Below are 19,086 nucleotides of genomic sequence, written 5' to 3' on the forward strand. Positions count from 1 at the left end.
TTTTGCTAAGTATTTTGTGTCTAATGAAATCAATTGCAAACAGTTACACTGTCTGTGGACACATTGCTACACTGTTTTATGTGCAAAATAGTGGGAATGCACTGTTATCAAGCTCAGAAAAGTTTCTTCTGACTTGTTGTGATGTCTTTCCCAACCCTTAACACTTCCAAGGTAAATGAAATGCACCATAATTGGCAACTGAGAGTCACAAAAAATATCAAAATGTCCATGGAAACTTCTTCCATACATTCATATCATTGCCAAAACATGGCTTAAATCTCTGTTCACATGGGACATTGTGTGACTTAGAAATGACTTCCTAACATCTGTGTTTAGTGTGACGTGTTCACACGAGATAAATGAAATCTATATTTTACCTGATTTACTGACATTATCCACTTAGTAATGATGTCAAGCCTCTGCTTAACATCTGCTTTCTGAACAACAGTAGCAATGGCTGCTAAGAAGAAAAGCAGGCAGTGGTTGTGCAGGAAGACACTCTACTGTGTGGGGTGTACCACAAAATCAATTTAATCACAACTACACCATTTGGTTGCTCAGGTGCCCGTCTACACAGGACTTCGTAGTCCTGTAGTGAGATGAGTCTCCTGAATTTGCATCAAAAATGCTACCAAGACTTTTATTTATAATTGTCAATGCGGCCTCTGTAATTCTTGACTGAGAAAGATGCAGAACAAGATGCAAAAAAAACAAAAAACCTTGCAAAGAAGAATGCGAGCCCAAATCACTGAGATGCTGATTCACTAACGGGGGACTAATATGGTCACATGATCTCTGTGTTCGTCAAAATATCATACATAAATTCACCAGGTGTGTATTTTTAAGCAGAGCAGAGTAGAGATACTTCTGGGACGATGCTGAAATGTGCTGCGGTGCATCTAGTCAGCATTGCCATCCTGGTGTGATAAACTGTAATACTTTAGCACATTTTGCAGCTTAATCCACTTTCTCCTGTTGATTTGTTCCTTCAGAAGTGTTTTGTGAGGCCACCAAGATGTGGACCAACAGTCAGGGTGACCTGTGCTTTTAAGAATGCCCCTCCCCTTCATGAGGAGCACACATTTTTAGCTGAATGAATGGCTGCCGTTAACATGGTGCAAAATCACCAGTGATACACACAGAGGGAGGAGGTACAGTCCATCCAAATGTTTGTCAGTCTGCTGTCCTTGCAGTCTGAATTTCTTTAATCTGCATTCAGCGACAACCTGACTGTCATTCCCAGACGCCTGCTGCTACCTCTGCACTGGAGCTCTGGAGGTAATGCCAGAGTTTCCAGCACTGTTTGTAAAGAGGTTACTAAACAAAAGAGGTCTCACTCTGACCTTTTTTTGAAAGATTGGTTTTGAGCAGATATCTTTGTGCATATTGGACTGAGAAAGTGGCTTGGGTTTAGGCTGCACAGGAAAACTGAATTGTGTGTCTTGCTTGTGCACTGCTGTTTGGTTAAAGGGAGTTGGTGGCTCTGTTAAGTTTTGCACCCCGGCATATTGCCAGCAATTGCTACGCAAGTGGATGATGCTATACGAGTAGTTTCAATATTTTCTATGGAAGTTTTTATGTTGTTTTTACAGGATCGACCTTCAGATCGATTGCAACTGTTGTGAATCTGAACTATATAGTTGGCCTCCTTCACAAAGGTGTTAGCAACAAATTTTTCAGAGCTGAGTAGATGAGTATTTGACACTCAAGGTAGATTTTCAGTGGAGTATTCCTTTAAACGAGGACTACAGATGGTGAAGGGGAGGGGAGGCATGGAAAGGGCTGTTTTTAAGGCACTGTAACTGCCTCCATTCGCTTCCCAACAGCAGGACGAGGGATGAGCCAGAGGCAGGGAGGAGGGCCCTTGGTGGCCATTGCGCTGGATAAGAAATCAAAGCCCTGCTATCCCATAATCCTTCACTTCAAAATGGACCCTGAGCCAGAGAGTGTTTTTTTAAAATATTCTTTCTGCATTGTTTAATGGAGCAGGGGCCGGGGATGGGCAGTCTGAAACATCTCTAAACTGAGGTTAGTGACATACAGTATTTACACAAACACGTTTGGGAGAGCGCACACTCACACGCCATCGTGCACAGACATGCAGCTGTGCACACGTACGTATGTTATGCAGGTGCTCACACATGACCATGCACACACACAGACAGACTCGCAGATTACACACTCAAAGACAGACACACAACAGAAACGTGGTGTTGGTGGTGCGGTTTTTCGGGTCACAGTCACAAACAAGTCCTCTTTAAAGTGAGTGGAAATGTCCCTCCTTCCTCTCTCTCTAAAAGAATAGTGCAGATGGTAGGATTCTCTCTTTTTTCCCCTTCTCTCTCAGCTTTCAACTTAATTGTTTTTCTTTTTTTCTTTTTTTTTAAGAAAGGATAGAGGTTCCCTAAGCACAGGACAGATAGCTGTGATGGACAGGAGGCTCGGCCGGTCGCAAAGGCTGTTCCCCATCCCCTCCCCCATGTTCTCTCCCTAACTCTCTGACAGAAATGAGACCCGAAATCAAAGGTCCGGAGCCCCTTCAAATGTTTACAGAAAACTACATGCAAGAGTCGGCTCTCTTTCTTTCTCTCTCTGTCTTTCTCCCTTCTCCCCCTCCCCAGTATTCTCTGTCCTCCTCTCTCTCTCCGTCCACTCGTCGTCCCTCCTGTCCTCTCATTTGCTCTCCAGGTTGTAGCACTGCGTCTCGCCCCGCTCCCTGCCGTCGTAGCCTGGCAGAGGCTGCCCGTATTTGTCCACGCACCAGCAGTAGCCCCGCCTTCTGCCTTTAGATGGACGGCACTGCAAAGAAAAGTAGAGGGGAAAAAAATTAGTATGCTGTTTGCTTTTACTAAACACTGTACGAAGATTAAAGGGTTTGTTTTCCGAACTTTTTGAAGTGGGGTTGTATGAGGTACTTAACCATAGTCAGTGCATTGCCCCCAGTTTGGAGAAGCAGTGGGGAGTACTGGTGTTTGACAGCTGCTGTGGACAGGCTCAGCAGTAAAGTGTATTTTAGCCACGTAAAATCGATATCACTTGAAGTGTGCACTATATTTGAAATTTTTCCACTGCTTTATGTTTTTCATCAGATAGCCTTTTCTGATGGGCAATTGCTGTTAAATGAGCTAATATCTCTAAAGCAACTAGACTCCCTTTGCTAAAATGCAGGTAAGACAATAGGTAAGTTAGTTAGATAGTTGGTCAATTTTATTGTGTTATTATGCGACTTCCATGAAGCCAGACTAACCCTTCAAATCACAAACAAACTAACCATTTGAGGCAGCAGTAGACCAGGAATTCAAATGTAATATGAGGTAAAATTACTGCTTTTACCAAAGGAGTCTGGTTGTTTTGGAGAAAGCAAATTGTCCTGTAACAGCAGTTTTCCGTTGCAAAGGCCTGTCTGAGAGGGGTGTGAGACGCTTTCCAGTTGAATCCCTCCCCTAGTCAGATGACTTTTCGAACTAGCTTTTTGAGCTTGTTAGCAATTCTGCATAACACTAAAAGGTGTTTGCTTAAAGGATAACTGCCATTTTTTCATTCTGGACCCTATTTCCCATGTTTCTGTGTCTAAGTGACTAATGGGGCAACACATTTTGATATTCAGTGAGACCTTTCAGCCATCATCAGGGAAAAGAATATTCTGAAGGCTTGATTCCACCTGGCACAGCTAAGCCACGTCCGTTGGAGCTGATCCCAGCTACTCTACACAATGCTTGTGATTCTACCAGCAGTGCTGCAGCGCATCACAGGAGTGTATCTCTGCTCTGCTCTGCTTCAAATATGCATCAAATCTATTTTTGATGGATGCCACGTTAAGTTGCACAGAGCAGATCAAGCGGGCAGAAAGTCAGACACAGATAAAGCAGAGAGAATACGGTCAGTTTTCAAAATAAAAGTCCCAATGCAGACTTGCAATCAAAAAACAGACAAAAAAGAAAGTATTTAAATATTTAGTCTATTTATCCATGGTACAAGCACAAAAAGCAAGGAATGGCTACTAAATCAACAAAATCTGAACTAGTCAACATAATCAGATGGGCAAAACACTTCTGAAATGCTGCTGATGGGACATGCTGTTGTGCAGAGAACGGATCAAAACCGTGGCATAGACGTGCTGTTCCCAGTGGAATCAACAGGTATGTGTCTGACAACATTATGGAAAGGATCAGAGTTGCAATGATTAATTGATGATTAATTGAATATCTAAATAATTGCCAAATATTTCAATAATTGATTAATCGGTTTAATTAATTTTTGAAGGGAAAAAGTCAAAATTTAGGACAGTACTATAGGACAGTAAACTGGATATTTTTGAGTTGTGGGCAAAACAAGACATTTGAGGACGTCAACTTGGACTTCGGACTACACTGATTGACATTTTTCACCATTTGCTGACTTTTTATGGACCAAACAACTAATTGATGAATCAAGAAAATAATCAACAGATTAATCAATAATGAAAATGATCATTAGTTGCAGCCCTAGAAATAGATGGACCTTTTTTGTTAGGACAAAGTTTCATTTTCTTTAACCAGAGATAGGTGATTTTTCTCTTACACCCTGCCCGTAAAACTCCATTTACAGTAACAGTAAATATGTCATTCTGGTGGAACATTTGCTCGTCTAGGAGGCCAACCCTGGCATTAAAATGGCTAAATCACTGCAAAAGAAAAGGTAACAGCTTATAGCTTGTTTATGTTGATACCGTTAACGACCCAGGTGCTAATTAGCATTTTTGGGTTGCGAATACTGCCTGAAACAAGCGGCCAATGGCAGGCTTATACCGAGTACATCTGGTGAGTCATACTAGCAGCTTCTCCAAAACTGGGGATCTGCCATCCACAGTCTGTTGTAGGTAATACACTGATAGAACCCCCTTCAAAAATCCGAACTATCCCTTTAACATGTGCAGCCTTCAAGAGTGTGCAAGAGTGGATGGACAGGTGGCACCATCAGAACATTAGCAAATATCACTCAACTCCAGCTGCAGCTCATACTTCCATCAGGGAAAGACTGTGAGGTAGCAGCGTTATTAAACTTATCACTTTGAGACAGGTTGTGAAAACAGATTAGCGTTTCCAAGGTGAGGAATTACCCTGACACAGCTTTATCAACACCACCTTCAGCGTGCATGTTCGTAGTATAATAAGACTCTATCTCTCTCTGTGTTGGCTTTCACATTTTGGATGCTTGTCAGGAGGCCAAGTCATGCCTCAGCAGAACTCTAATAAGACAAACATCTCATCGATCACAGGGAGGAATGCCCTGCTGTCTGGAACTGTCTCCGAGTTTTTTTGTGCAGAAACTGTCAGAGATAAACAGTGTGGAAGATGCAGCTGCTTGCCTTATGAAAGATGATAATAAATGTATCTGGATCAGAGTGGGAGAGCCTCCATGTGCAGCCAGCATGCTGCTGAGTTTGTCCAGTCTGTGAGTTTATTTATCAGGTTCATGTGCTGCTGACCAGTGGGGGTAAATGAGTAAAAAAGTGGATTGTTTTCAATAGCAAGGGGCAGGAAAGAGGAACGCACTGAGTGAGTGAGAGTGAAGGAGTGTGAAGGTAAACATGGAGTTGCTAAAATATTTGCCAAGGCCAGTTGGAGGGCTGCAAGGAAACCAGCACTGCTATTCTGGGAAGCTGGCAGACACTCAAAATCATCTGGAGCTGATTATGGCCTGCGCGTGCACAAGCGCACGTGCATGTGCACACATAAACACACATCAGCAAACATGAAGGCACACACAAACAAGAGTTGTATGTACTGTACGTATACATACCCCCCACCTGCTTATACACATGCATTCACACACACACTATCAGATGTCCCACAGGGGACTGTGCTTTGTAGAGTGGCAGTTTTATGAGCTCCATTTGGGGTATACATGAAACGACACAATCAGTCGGGCCAGGCTAAACGCTGGCTTAGAATAATCCTCCTTCCCATCATCTCCCCCAACCGAGGGGGAGTGGTGACAGTGGCGAGGTGACCAGCCTGGGCTGAGACACGCCTGTCTGTCTCTCTGCCTGTCTCACTGGGTGTGAGAAAGTAGTGGATAGTACAGTATGGACAATATATGCAGTCCATGAGTGTATACATACAATCGTCTCTGTACACAGGTTGAAACAATGGCTCAGAGGTTTAACTGCTTACTTTGAGCATGAAAGCTGATTTACTATGAAGTAATGCTGTAACAGTAACCTCATATCGTACTGCTGCTTCCTACTGCAGAGTTGAGCTCATTAACCAACTAATAGTCAGAAAAAAACATTAAAACTCTTTAAGCATACCATAGTTTAAAATCTGGGGGAGCTATAAAAGGATGTCGCCTCTGCTGAAAGGCTAATTTGAGTTATTCAGGGGCAGCTCTAAAACATCATCCAGGTGTAAGTCTCTTAATTTCTCTCTATCTCTCGCTTTTGAGATCTAACTCAAACTCAACTCAAACTGAGTTGCCCACATTACTTTCTAAAGCAAGACAATGTTTGTACAAAATTTTAACTGCAAAAACTTTTAACACCCTCAGAACACTGAGCTGATGAGCAGAGGTGCTGCTTTTCTGAGGAGCTGATGGACATTGTTACTGAGAAATAGGACAGTGGTGTTCACCGGCACGTGTCAACTTGCCGCTGGTGTGTTTGTTGGCTTATATTGATAACAAGATTCGAGGTTGGTGTTTACAGGAGGAGCTCTGGGTGGATGGAAACTGCATGTGCCACATCTTCTCCCAACAGTCAACATCGGTTGCTTTTGTTTGACTACTTTCTTATAAGAAGATTGAGTTATGACATGCAATATAACTTAAATATATGTTGTGCCAGAGGTTACAGAAGGAAGAGGTCGAAAATGTAACTGTGAGTCCACTAAGAATTTATCATCCTCCCAGTCCACTAACATCCACACTGCAACAGAGTGAGGATGAGTTAAACTGTTTGAAGTAAGGCTGGACAATATGCAAATAAATATTGTAATTTTACAATAATTTTACAATTTAAAAACAAAAATGAAAAATCTGACAAAAGAGTTGAGTTGAGTTACCTACTAATAATGTTTTGTTGAGATAATTTACTTTTCTTCTTTAGACAGAATTGAATATTTGAGTTTCAGTTTTTGTTGCTGTCCCTGTCCACAGTAGTTCATTGTGTAATAGGTGTGGTGGTGTCTGTACATACTGACTGGCATCTACTGTAACCCCACTTCAAATAATCTGAAATATCCCTTCAACAATAAAAGTGCATATTGCAAAATGCTATGTATGACACTATTAAATGTACATGTATGAGATTCTGTACGTCAGTGAACAGTGTTGGACTCGTAGCATTTTTCGCATAAAGTGGTTAAAATTTCTATACCGCTCATCAGATTCCAACACCCAAGAGTGTGGAGCTGAAATCAAACTCTCCTAATACCTACAGCCTGCATTGTAGGCAGACAGACACCGAGGCAGACAGACAGGCTTTAGAGTGTGACCAGGTGTCTGTTTCCGGTGTAGTCAACATCCACGTGCAGCCTGAGTGCATGATCAAAGGCAGCTTTATAGAGACAGAGGCCCATTAAAATACCAACAACTACTGCAGCAGTCTGGGGGCAAGTACGCAGCCCAACACGCCCCATTCTCACACACTAACATCATCGAGGGATTCTTTTTGGTGAACTCAGCCTCCCTCCTTCCTACCTACCTCTCTTCCTCCTCCTCCTCCTCTTCTGTCTCACTCTGTTTTCTGTCTCTCCTCTCCTCCCTCCATTCCCCCCTCATCGTCTGAGTCTGTGGCCAGCTTCTATTTTAGCCCTGACCCAGTGGACGAGACTGCGGAGAGGAGCTTAACATTGTGTTCCTCTGCTCTGGTTAATGATGATGGAGTCCTGTATGCGCCTGGTGAATGTGTTTCTGTGTGTGTGTGTGTGTGTGTGTGTGTGTGTGTGTGTGTGTGTGTGTGTGTGTGTGTGTGTGTGTGTGTGTGTGTGTATGGGAGGGTTGAAAAGCCAAAGGAGAGGCGGAAGGGAGAGGAAGAGCAAAATGTGCATGTGTGCATTCCCCTGTTGCTTGGCTACCTTTGAATTTCCGCTCAGTCTCTCTTTCATCTGTGAACTATTAGCAGTCATCTCAAGCAATCCTTTCTTTACTGCTTCAATCTACTCACACACACACACACACACACTGTAGGAGAAGACAGCCAAATGTCCAACGAGACTGGATGTCACTTCACAGCCCCAAGGATTGTTTTTTTTTTTTTTTTTTTACAGTTTTACACTTTGTTTTAAGAAAATTATTTTTTCCTGATTTCCTTTCAAAATGCATACTAATCCTAATCTTTTAAGTAAACCACCTGTTGGATCAAAAAAGGCTCTCATCCCGTTTGAATTGTGCCGTGAATTGCACATACATTAGTCAATTTAAAAGGTAATTTTACAAGTTAAGAAAGTCACAATTTGTGGTAGGTTTGTTGTAGTTAATGTAGGCTTTATGTGAAACTGCTCAACTACACTACATGTCTCACCTTGTATCTTCACTACTCTACAATAAATTGTGACTTTCTTGATGTGTTAAATTATCTTTTAAATTTACAAACATCATATGTGTGATTCAGGGCACAATTCGTAGAGGACTGAAAAATTACTGAAGCTAGGTCCCATGGTGGTCCACTGGATGGTGAGGAACTTAGACTCTATTTTTCCTCTGCTCCACTGTGTCATAAATGAGAAAATGTTTCATTGGATGCAAATTTAGTAATGTTGTAGGGCCAGAAAAGTTTTTTTTAAAACTTCCTCTTAACCGTATTGAACATGAACAATACTATTTATGTTCATTATTTGTCATTAATGAACATGAGTGATCAGAACTGGGTGAGGAGTGAGAGGAAAACAGCCTGCAGAGTCAGACTCTTTATGCTGTTTTCCTGCAGTGAATTAAGGATTTATTTTGACCAAACCAGAGTTGGTGATAATTGGAAGAGTGGACAGACTAACAAAGACGGTTTTGGTGAGTTTTACATGTTTTTCTGTTTTTTTGAGCCAGTTAAGGTTGTCTTAGTTTGGATAAAAGAGAGAAGCTTGAATTCAGAAGGTGTACAGTTGTTTTTTCCCATTTAAAATGGAAACTAAGTTTGAAAATATGTAATTTCTAGACAGTTTGAGAGTTTATTTTGTCTATTGGACGTAGTGAACGTATGTAGGATTCATAAGATACTGAATTCGCCACTTGCGCACAACTCTCAGCTGAGACCTGAGAGGACGGGAGGAGGTGGGAGGGGGATGAAGATATTGCCAATCTGTTGGATGGGCTGATGATGATCGTCAGGAAAAAACATATTGCCCAACTCTACCGGTTACACCCTCCATGCCCTCTCTGAACAGGTGAGCCACCTGTTTTACGCTGTCATTGCTCTGGAAAAATGATCCATTTTTATTGGCTTTAGCAGGGAACTCTCTGCAGACAGTGCAGTACATAGCCAGAATTGTGGCATCATACTTCACCCACCGATATATTTCTTTCCACAAAGGGAGAAATGTTCTGCGCCTCTGTTCTGTGTCATAAACTAATGTAGCTAACTTTGGCTGCGAGCCCAAGATATGTAGTGAGTTGGATCTTTAACTAAGAATAAATATGTCAGCTCTCTTTGGTGAACAAAGAGTGTAATGACGGCACTGTTTCTAAATGTCCTCAGAAAACATCCAAACATCCAAATAAAAACATCCAAATGGAAGTGAAACAGGAAGTGAATCGTGCAATGAAACCAGCTTGCTTTTAGAATCTGTTGTATGAATCCTGAATCCAGGCTGACTATCGTTTGTGTCCTCCACGAAGAAGAAAGCTATACAACTTTTCACCTTTAAAGTTCCACGAGGTTAGATTTTTGGAGAATTATTCCTTTAAGGTGCTCACCCTAAATGACTGGGACTGAACCTCAGCTCAGAGGTCAGCTCAGACCTCGTGCCCCATATTCTCGGCCCCTGCATGGCCCACATGGCTGTCACTAAAAGAGCACATTTCATCCACTTCGCATATTTATAATGCTACCTTTATGGGGTGTGTATGCGTGTGTGTTGTGCGTATGAATGCGTGCTCTTGTGATGTCGGTCTTTATAGCTAATAGCAGCGCCGCTGGGCTTCATGGACATTAAAAAGAGCCTGGTCTGACCGCAGGATAAACACAAGCTCATAAAATGCAATGTGCGTGTGTGTGCGCGTGTCTGTGTATAGGGGTGCACGTATATGTATTTGTGTAAAAGAGGGTGCATCTCTGTGTGTGTGTGTGTGTGTGTGTGTGTGTGTGTGTGTGTGTGTTTGCAAGTGCATTGGGAATAGCTGCAGGATATTGCTTTTTCTAAAAAAATAGTTTAATGAGAGTCCCAGTGAATTTAGAGAGAGAGATGATATGACAAGAGCAGCAGAAGAAGAGAGAACATATTTGGGGCTGCAACTAATCATTATTTTCATAGTTGATTAATGTATTGATTATTTGTTGTTGTTTGGCCCATAAAATGTCAGAAAATGGTGAAAAATATAGATCAGTGTTTCCCAAATTCAAGATGACGTCCTCAAGTGTCTTGATTTGTCCACAACTCAAATATACTCAGTTTACTGTCAGAGAAGAGGAAAGAAACCAGGAAATATTCACATTAATCGATTAATCATTGCAGATCTAGACATATTTTAAAAAGGACATATTTAGTCTCTTATCTATTTATCAATGATTAACACGTCATTTGTCAAATTAAACTACCAGCTTTTAAATGTTAAATCTTCTGCCTTTGTGTTTCTCAACTGTAGGTCAACCAAAGGAAAAAAAACGACTTGTAACGCTAAAATTCTCTGATTTCACCTTCTTAAATGTGAATATTCCCACAAGGCCTTCATGGAAATACCAAAAATTAAAATCTAGCAAAGACAGTCAATAGCATCTTTCTTATCATTGAATCGTATCAGACCTTTATTTTGAAATGTGTTCAGTGGTAATGATAATAAACTGTATCTTTTGTATTTAACGTTAACTTTATTCACTCGGTGCTGTACATCCATGTTGTTTACGTTGTTCTTCTACTGTGCTGATACTATCATTGCAACCTGTATGCGGCATGCATGGTACACTGTAAAACATCAAGTTTTGGACATTGCCTCCAAAATATTAGCCCAAAATTCATCACATGGCAATTTAGAAAGGGTGATCAACAATAGAAGTACCCTATATAGAAGACCTCTGACCATTCTATTGTTAGAGATTTGGCCATTATTAGGACCTTATGTCATTTATGTCTGGCCCACGGCATCCTAATCAATCTCTCATGTGACCCTGCATGAAAAATAATGGACCAACACTGATCTGAAGGGACATGCACACAAACCTGTTCCAACAAGAACACACTCTCTGAAAAGACCTGTGACTGGCCAAAGTCTGTCAGGGTCCAGGTGTTCTAAAGCCTGAAAGCAGAACCAAGAGGAGGTGCAGAACTCTTGTTTTCTGTCACACCACTTGAAATACAATATGGTGAGAGATTATTATGGAATTTTTGCCCAGTGATACCCAAAATAAACTGCCTACCACCGTTTTAAGTCCTTGCACAGTTGCACAGGTTTGTTATCAGTACTGAAACTTACGCACTCGTAATGAAAAATTGGTCTCCATATTATGCAACAGCCATAGTGAAAAAATGCCTTCATATCCCCCAGCGAGAGGGAAGGCGAGGTGGATTAGAAATCCAGGGAGAGAAGAGAACGACGGAGAGAGACAGAGTGAAAATAGCTGTCTGGGTCCCCGAAGGTTGGCCAGTTATTATAAAGCCATTGTGGTCGGTGTGTACGTTTCCACAGATCCTTCTGAGTCACGCTCAATAAGTCAGTCCTTATGGGCCCTGGCACTGTCAGGACCCAGCGAGGGAGGAGGGATAAGGGTACGCAGGCACCTGGCTCACATCCTTAACCCACTGCCTCTTCCTCCTCCTCCTCCTCCTCTTCCTCTCAACACACACACTCTAAACTCTGAAAGAGTACACAGAGAGAGACGCAGACACTGTCGTCCCATTCACAACCCTCTGCGGGGTGATTCCTGGCCAAACAAGGAAGGAAAAGCCAGGTGGGCGGAAGGGCAGGATGGACAGAATGATGGAGCGGGCAGGCAGAACAAAAGACGGGTGGATGACTGTAGGCAGGGCACAATGGGGGTAATGATGGGTGGGTGAAATGATGAATAAAAGAGAAAGAGAAAGAGGGAGTCTGAGAGAGGGGAAAAGTGAGAGAGAGAGAGACTTTGAGGGGTGTGTAATGAGTGGGTCAGTGTTGGGCATGCATGGCTTGAACTGGGATACTGGGCCAATTCATATAACTGCTGCTAAAAATAGGTTTCTCTGTAGGCGAGGTAGGGCTAACAGAACTCAAACTGCTCCTACAGTGCTGAGGCAAATCATATTACCAGCAACATATACACTGAAAACCACACACGAACATGCTGGTGACTTTTTCCTCATGATAGTTGACCCTAAAATCTTAATAAAACATAATTAATTATTAATCGCCAACTATTTTGATTTTTGATTAATCTGTTTGAGTAATTTTTAAAGAAAATAAAAGTCAAAATTTTCTAATTTCAGCCTCTTAAATGTGGATATTTTCTGGTTTCTTTACTTTTTTCTGACAGTAAACTTAATATCTTTGGGCTGTGAGTAAAACATGACATTTGAGGACGTAATCTTAGATTTTGGGAAACACTGATTAAGATTTTTCTTTTTTCACCATTTTCTGACATTTTAAAATAAACAACTATTAATCAATGAATCTAGAAAATAATCAAACAATTAATTGACTATGACAACACTTGTTAGTTGCAGCCGTAGTTGAATTCATTAAGAGGATTCCAATAGCTGACGTCATGATTGCATCGTGAACAGAGGAAAAACTGGGGGGAAACATTAATCACCACAGAGCAGTAAACCATATAACCTAGTGAAAATGTTTTGCTGTGTTGTTGGTGCCAGAAATTTCAGTTTTATCACATACCAGCTTCTGCTGCTAGTCAAAATAAAAGGAAATTAACAAAATAAACTCACAAGATGTCAAGATAATAAATATTCTTGCACCTATTTGTCTTAATAAACAGAAAAATACAACCGATCATCTTTTGAATTCAAGTGTTCCTCTTTTGCTGGACTAAGATGAGCTTTAATTTCCTTGTTAACTCTGTAAAACACACATCACAAACAAAATAATACTAATCTAAACTTTCTTGTCCAGACTTTCCATCTTTTTTTGGTATGGATCATGGCAAAAATCACAGCTCAATAATTTAAATGTATTTTTGAATGAAAATGAGAATTTTTATGTTAATAATTTTACAGTTAATAAAATGTATAATAATATCCCAATTGCTGAAAATTGCTGAGGTTCATGGCAGAAAAATGTACTGTTTGCAACACAATGAGTACAGTATGTGGATAGGACAGCAAGTAAGACAGTAAAGGAGTGATTTTAGAAGTCTCTATGGTAATTTTGATCATCTTCTTTGGCTGTGTGGTAGAAATTTATGAGTATGAAAGAATGTTTAATTTTGTGCTTGACATGTTGTTGACCTGAGAGGCCTCAGTGCCCTTCACTCTTGGCATGTTTTATGTTGGGAGGCTCCAGGGTGTCCAGAGGTACAGATAAGACAGACCTTGGACAGATCCCAGACTCCCCTGATAATAATGACTGAAAAACGGCATTGACTCCCTGAGAGTTATCCACATTGTTTGCCTCCTCCCACGTAGCTATAAACTGTGTGATATGCAATATTGTTAGAGCTTTTTGGTATCTAAATGTGTCCATGCATATACCTTGTTTTCTCTGTTTGTGTTCGAGATTTGTATTGCATTAAACTTGTAAGGGTAATTGAGGCTCATCAATTTTATTCTTTTGCTATCTGAATTTGATTTTATTAATGAAAGTGAAAATGGACTGAAAGTACACATTTTTCACATTAGGCTGGGGAAAGCCTACCCTGTCTCTCCAGGAAGTTTGGATGTTGTGATCTCAACAGTTAATGCAAATTCAACCAATTCCCGTGAATTCTGTACGACCTTGCAATTGCAATTTCCAATCAGTGCAGCTTTTTTTTCCCCAAATTTGACCAATCATCATAGCTTCCTGCAGCTTCACCAATCATAGCAGTCCCCCATGCAAACATCATAGATGTATGTTTCAATGAACCGACTCAATGATTTTATTTTATTTTATTTTTTTTTACTTTTTTTGTTTTTGTTTTTAGTCACTGCCGGTTATCACTGGTACTGTCCACTCATATATATATTATATATTCTATAATTTTGTGCTTGCTAGAGTTTGAGCTCCAAAAAAAGATTTTGCTTCTTTGAGGAATCTCCCCAGATGCACTTCTTCACATAAGTAAAGCAGATTTTGTTAGAATATTTGTAATCTCAATCTCATGTGCTCCTGCAGCTTCATTGCAAAAAACACTGCAATGTGTATCGCAATTTTTTAGAAAAGCTGCAGGGAAATCAGGCATTTTAGGCTGCAACAATCCCCAAAATAGCCTCTGAAATCCTGGAGGGACTGTTTCATGTCTTGATCCCTCGAGTCCATGTCATGGCTCTGACATTGCATCTGCAACACAACTTTGTTCCATCCTCCATACCGCTTCATACCACACCAGGAGCGTTTCAGGAGCGGAGCATTTTGTTGACTTGCTCAGATTGTGTTGTTTTAGTAATTTTTCCTTGACTTTGATGCTTCTACCATGGTTAGTAGGCTACATAGTTATGTGTGTTATTGAGCTCTGGAGTTTGCACAGGGTGTTTTTTATTTTTGAAAATTGTATGCTCTATGCTGCTGCTGTGTCTGGCTTCCTGCCCGGCTCAATCTGCTCTGTGCAGCTTGATGCATCTTCTGTCAAAAATAGGCTTGATGCGTACTGGAAGTGGAGCAGAGCGGAGAGACGCTTCTGGGATGCTTCTGTAACGCGCCGTTGCACATCTGGTGGAATCACAAGCGTAGTCTAGAATAGCCATGATAAGTGCGGGTGGGGAATGTTAGACTTTCCAGGAACTCAGGACTTTTTTCTGCATTTTGACCAGATGAACCTGTTTCCAGCTTTCCCTTCCCACCAAAAGTCCCTGCTATGGAGTTAGTACTTTCTAGTGGCCTTGCAGCAACTGTTGCAGAGTTTGCAGTACTTGATATCACGCACTGGTCTCCCTGATCAAACAGAAGGTTCAAAACTGATTCAACTTCTGTAATTTATTCAAAGGAAAAAGCAAGAACTGGCTGTTGCTAATGTCATCCTTTGGAATAAAGATGGGATTTAAACAACAGTAACATAGCTGTAACCTGACTGACCTGTTCTGCTAGTCATACCTGGAAGCATTTTGGAAAAGAGCAAGAAATTTCAAGAATACTATAATAAAACTATATATTTTATATGAACATCTAACCTAACCTCTTTAGGAGCCATTGTTCTTTTAGATCACTCTCACTGTTGTCTAGGGCTTAACAAGTAATCAAAATTTTAGTGAAATTGCAATATAGTCTACTGCAGTTTTCATATTACAGGATGCACAGTATTTGTTCAAAGCAAACTGCCTTAAAAAATACCATTTTAAATTAAGTATTGTGGTGCAGCAGAGGTGTCCTGATCAACATATCATTCTCTAGACTTACAACATCTTTGTTTAGTGCAGATCCCTGAAAAAAATAAGACTCCATAATCATTTAGATCTGTTTTTCAATGAAATGAGAATAATGATGTAAAAATGATCCTTTCCTCTAATATTACAAATCGTATTGCAATTGCAATATCAGTCAATGTAACTGCAATTCGATATTTCTTCAAAATTGTTCAGCTCTACCCTAGACTTGACTTGTCAAGTTGTAACACAAGTATCTTGCCTTTCTGCAATTTCTAAGGCTAGCTCTGCATCAGAAAGTAGAACATACTAAAGGAACTTTCAGTCTAATTTTCCACCTCCGCATGTCTCACGCAATGACTCTGTATTGTTGTTTCTTTGTGCGTGAAAATCGTTAGCGTTATCTGATCCATTATCAGTCTAATTTGCCTAATCCCCATAGTTCTTTAGATGTGAACAAGGATGCACAAAAGGAACTTTGATATTGTTCTTATTTTAGTTCCTGTTGATCCGTCATTCCTGGAACTAAGTGTTTGAAAAGCCGTGTTACTTCCTGGTACTATTTGATGGAAAGGATCCATATGAAAAGCTGTGTTACTTCCTGGTACTATTTGATGGAAAAGATCCATATGAAAGATGAAACTGCTGCCTTTCAACAGTTCCTGATATTAAAAGATTTATCACTTTAAAGTCGTGACACAACGTGTGTATCATGTGTATGGTTATGCCCCTTTCTCCTCTGCTCAGTCCTTCACCCCTCCACCCCCTTACCTCCCTCCCACCTCCTCCCACCCTGGCTCCCTTCTTTTCACAGTATTGTCACCCTAGACGGTTCACACGGTCTCCTCTTCGCTGTGTTTCCGGTCATAAATCTCTGCAACACACCGTGAAGGCACATCCCCTCGGATGGATTTAACACAACAGCCTGCACCCCACCGGCCCACTGAGAAAAGGAGTGACGAGGGCTGGCACACTGCTGCACACACACACACACACACACACACACACACACACACACACACACACACACACACACACACTTAGACCAGAGCGGACACTTTCCTGGTAGATATTTGTTGATGAAATCCAGGAAAAGACCAAGGAAGAGTCTGATTTTAATAAAAGTAACAATGAAACCGCACTTTGGAGAGTTTGGGGAAAGAATGAGGTAAGAATATGAGATTTTATTCTGTGTGTGTGTGTGTGTGTGTGTGTGTGTGTGTGTGTGTGTGTGTGTGTGTGTTATGGCTCGAGTTGGTCTCTGACTCACGGTGCTTGTGGGGGGTTTTTTGGTGACTCATGCGTTTCTCAGAACGGGCTCCCAGCTCTGTGGAATCCCTCCGATAAGACACCCAACCTCAGGAAATTGGACGGTGGTATTTATCTGACACGCCGTATGTCTCAGCAGCAGCCCCACCACTGCCACCCCACCACCTTTCCCGCCTCACCCCTCCTCTCTGCAGGTCAGCGCGTCACCCGCCAGCCTCACAAATGAGCAGGCCATGGGTGGCCCCGGTCTGCCTGCACCACGGACAAGAAAAACTAAACCAGCGACAGCCTGTTTGTTTTTTTTACCTCACCAACAGCACCCCACACCTACACACCCTCACCAAAACTACCGCCATCAAACAAGCGCCATACATACACTCCCCTGCCGCCACATCTACCGTGCCACACACACTCTCCCCAACCACATTCTTACATCCCTACCCCCCACACTCTCCCACACCGCACACACCCACAAACACACCTGACCGACTTCATTTCCTGTGAGGCATGAGTCAGACGGCTGCAGTGCATTTACCGGGGTAATACATGGTTATTAGCCATTCTGATAATATAGTGTTGATGTGGCTGTCAAGGCAACCCGAGCTGCACAAAAAAAGGGGGATTGTGCATGTGTGGGTGGGTGGGATGAGTCTGTGAGGATTCTTTGGAAGTGTTCAGGCATGCGGTGGGTCTATTTGCATGTTTGCAGGTGTGTGTGTGTGTGTGTGACAGACAGTGTGTGTGTGAGAGAGGAGAGAAAAGGGAAAGAGATGGAACAGCAGGGAGAGCCATTCACCTGTTTTTTCTTGTAGAAGCCCTTTCTGTCACAGTTGGGTATGCGGAAGCCTCTCGGGTTGAGCACGTTGCTGATTTTAAGACTGCTCAGGATGCTCTCCATCTCCCGCCGACACGGCCCCTAGCAACGCGGCAAACACACCCCAACAACACCGATATTACACACTCATCCTTACACAATCACACACATGAAGAACATGAGGAGTGTTCATGCAATTACACACATTTATGGTCAACATCAGTCTATAAAAGTGAGTTACAACTTTCACCCTACACTCTTAGAAATAACAGCTCCAGCTAGAATCATAGAGGGTTCTTTGACTTGTCCCCACTGGAGAAACCTTTTTGGTTCCTTGTAGAACATTTTATTAAGCTTCCACTTGGAACACCGTCAGGTTCTCCCTGAAACACAGCTTCAATGGCTATACCTAGGACCATCTGTTAAATGTTCTATCCATAAACTTTACATCTTCTGAGGGTGCTAACAAGAACACGCTGAGTGTGTTCTATCAGGAACCCTTTTATATTCTAAGGGTTTTACATAGAACTCACCCAGGGGGAATCCAAAAATATAAAATAAAAATAAAATAAAACTCTAAGAACTGTAACTGACAGCATTCACAAACATTTTTACAACTTTTCTTGTATAAAATTAAATTGGATGTTCATAATAAGACACTGACTGTTAAATATTCATTAAATACTATTTATATTTTCTCCAAAGTCCTCCAGGTTACAACCAGGCATTATTATATTTTTATATTAAGATTATGAATATTACAATAATCATCGTTAACTTGAGAAAACATATTTTGATTTCATCAATCCTTGAAGAGCTCTTTCTTATTAAAAATGGTTACTTATTGGAACCCCTAGTCCTACAAAGAACTCTTGATGATCCCCTTCTTTAAATGAGAGTTCTTCAGAATCAAACGGTTCTGCGTAGAACTACAACCCTTCAGGAAGAACCCTTTTGGAACCCTTATTTCTAAGAGTGTAGGCAGGTTTTAAGTTAGAAAATGACTTTAAACACAGGATGATGACATATTTATGGTATCAAACACATCCTTTAAGCTATACAATGTCTATATTGAAGGGACAGTTCAGATTATTTGAAGTGGGTTTGTTAGTCTATCAGTATATTATCTACAGGAGGCGCCAGTTGACAGACCCCTAGTTTGGTGAAAATATTCTAAATATAACACACTTAAACTGATAGATTGTGTTGTTGGTGGCTGAAATACATTTTGCTGCTGACCGTGTCCATGGCAGTACATTTTTCAGCTTCATATGCCAGTACTCCTGTTGCTTCTCCAAACTGGGGCACCATCTACTGTAGGTAATACACATACACCTCCATTTCAAAAAATCCAAACTATCCCTTTAAGAGATATACTAAAACCAAAGATGG

At 41.3% G+C, this 19,086-nt stretch overlaps 1 protein-coding gene across 1 annotated transcript in view; it reads right to left on the reverse strand.

The window, feature by feature from the left end:
- Positions 1–807: 807 nt before the first annotated feature.
- igfbp3 (insulin-like growth factor binding protein 3) overlaps positions 808–19,086 on the reverse strand; it is a 31,427-nt gene continuing 13,148 nt past the window's right edge. The window contains exons 3-4 of the mRNA XM_084723515.1: positions 17,677–17,796; positions 808–2,799 (exon numbers count right to left, since the gene is read on the reverse strand). Coding sequence (XP_084579641.1) covers positions 2,674–2,799; positions 17,677–17,796 — 246 coding nt within the window. The 3' untranslated portion in view covers positions 808–2,673. The remainder of the gene's footprint in view (positions 2,800–17,676; positions 17,797–19,086) is intronic.

This window comes from Lutjanus erythropterus, chromosome 7, assembly GCF_056507025.1.
Source record: "Lutjanus erythropterus isolate fLutEry1 chromosome 7, fLutEry1.hap2, whole genome shotgun sequence".
Taxonomy (NCBI): Eukaryota; Metazoa; Chordata; class Actinopteri; order Lutjaniformes; family Lutjanidae; genus Lutjanus; species Lutjanus erythropterus.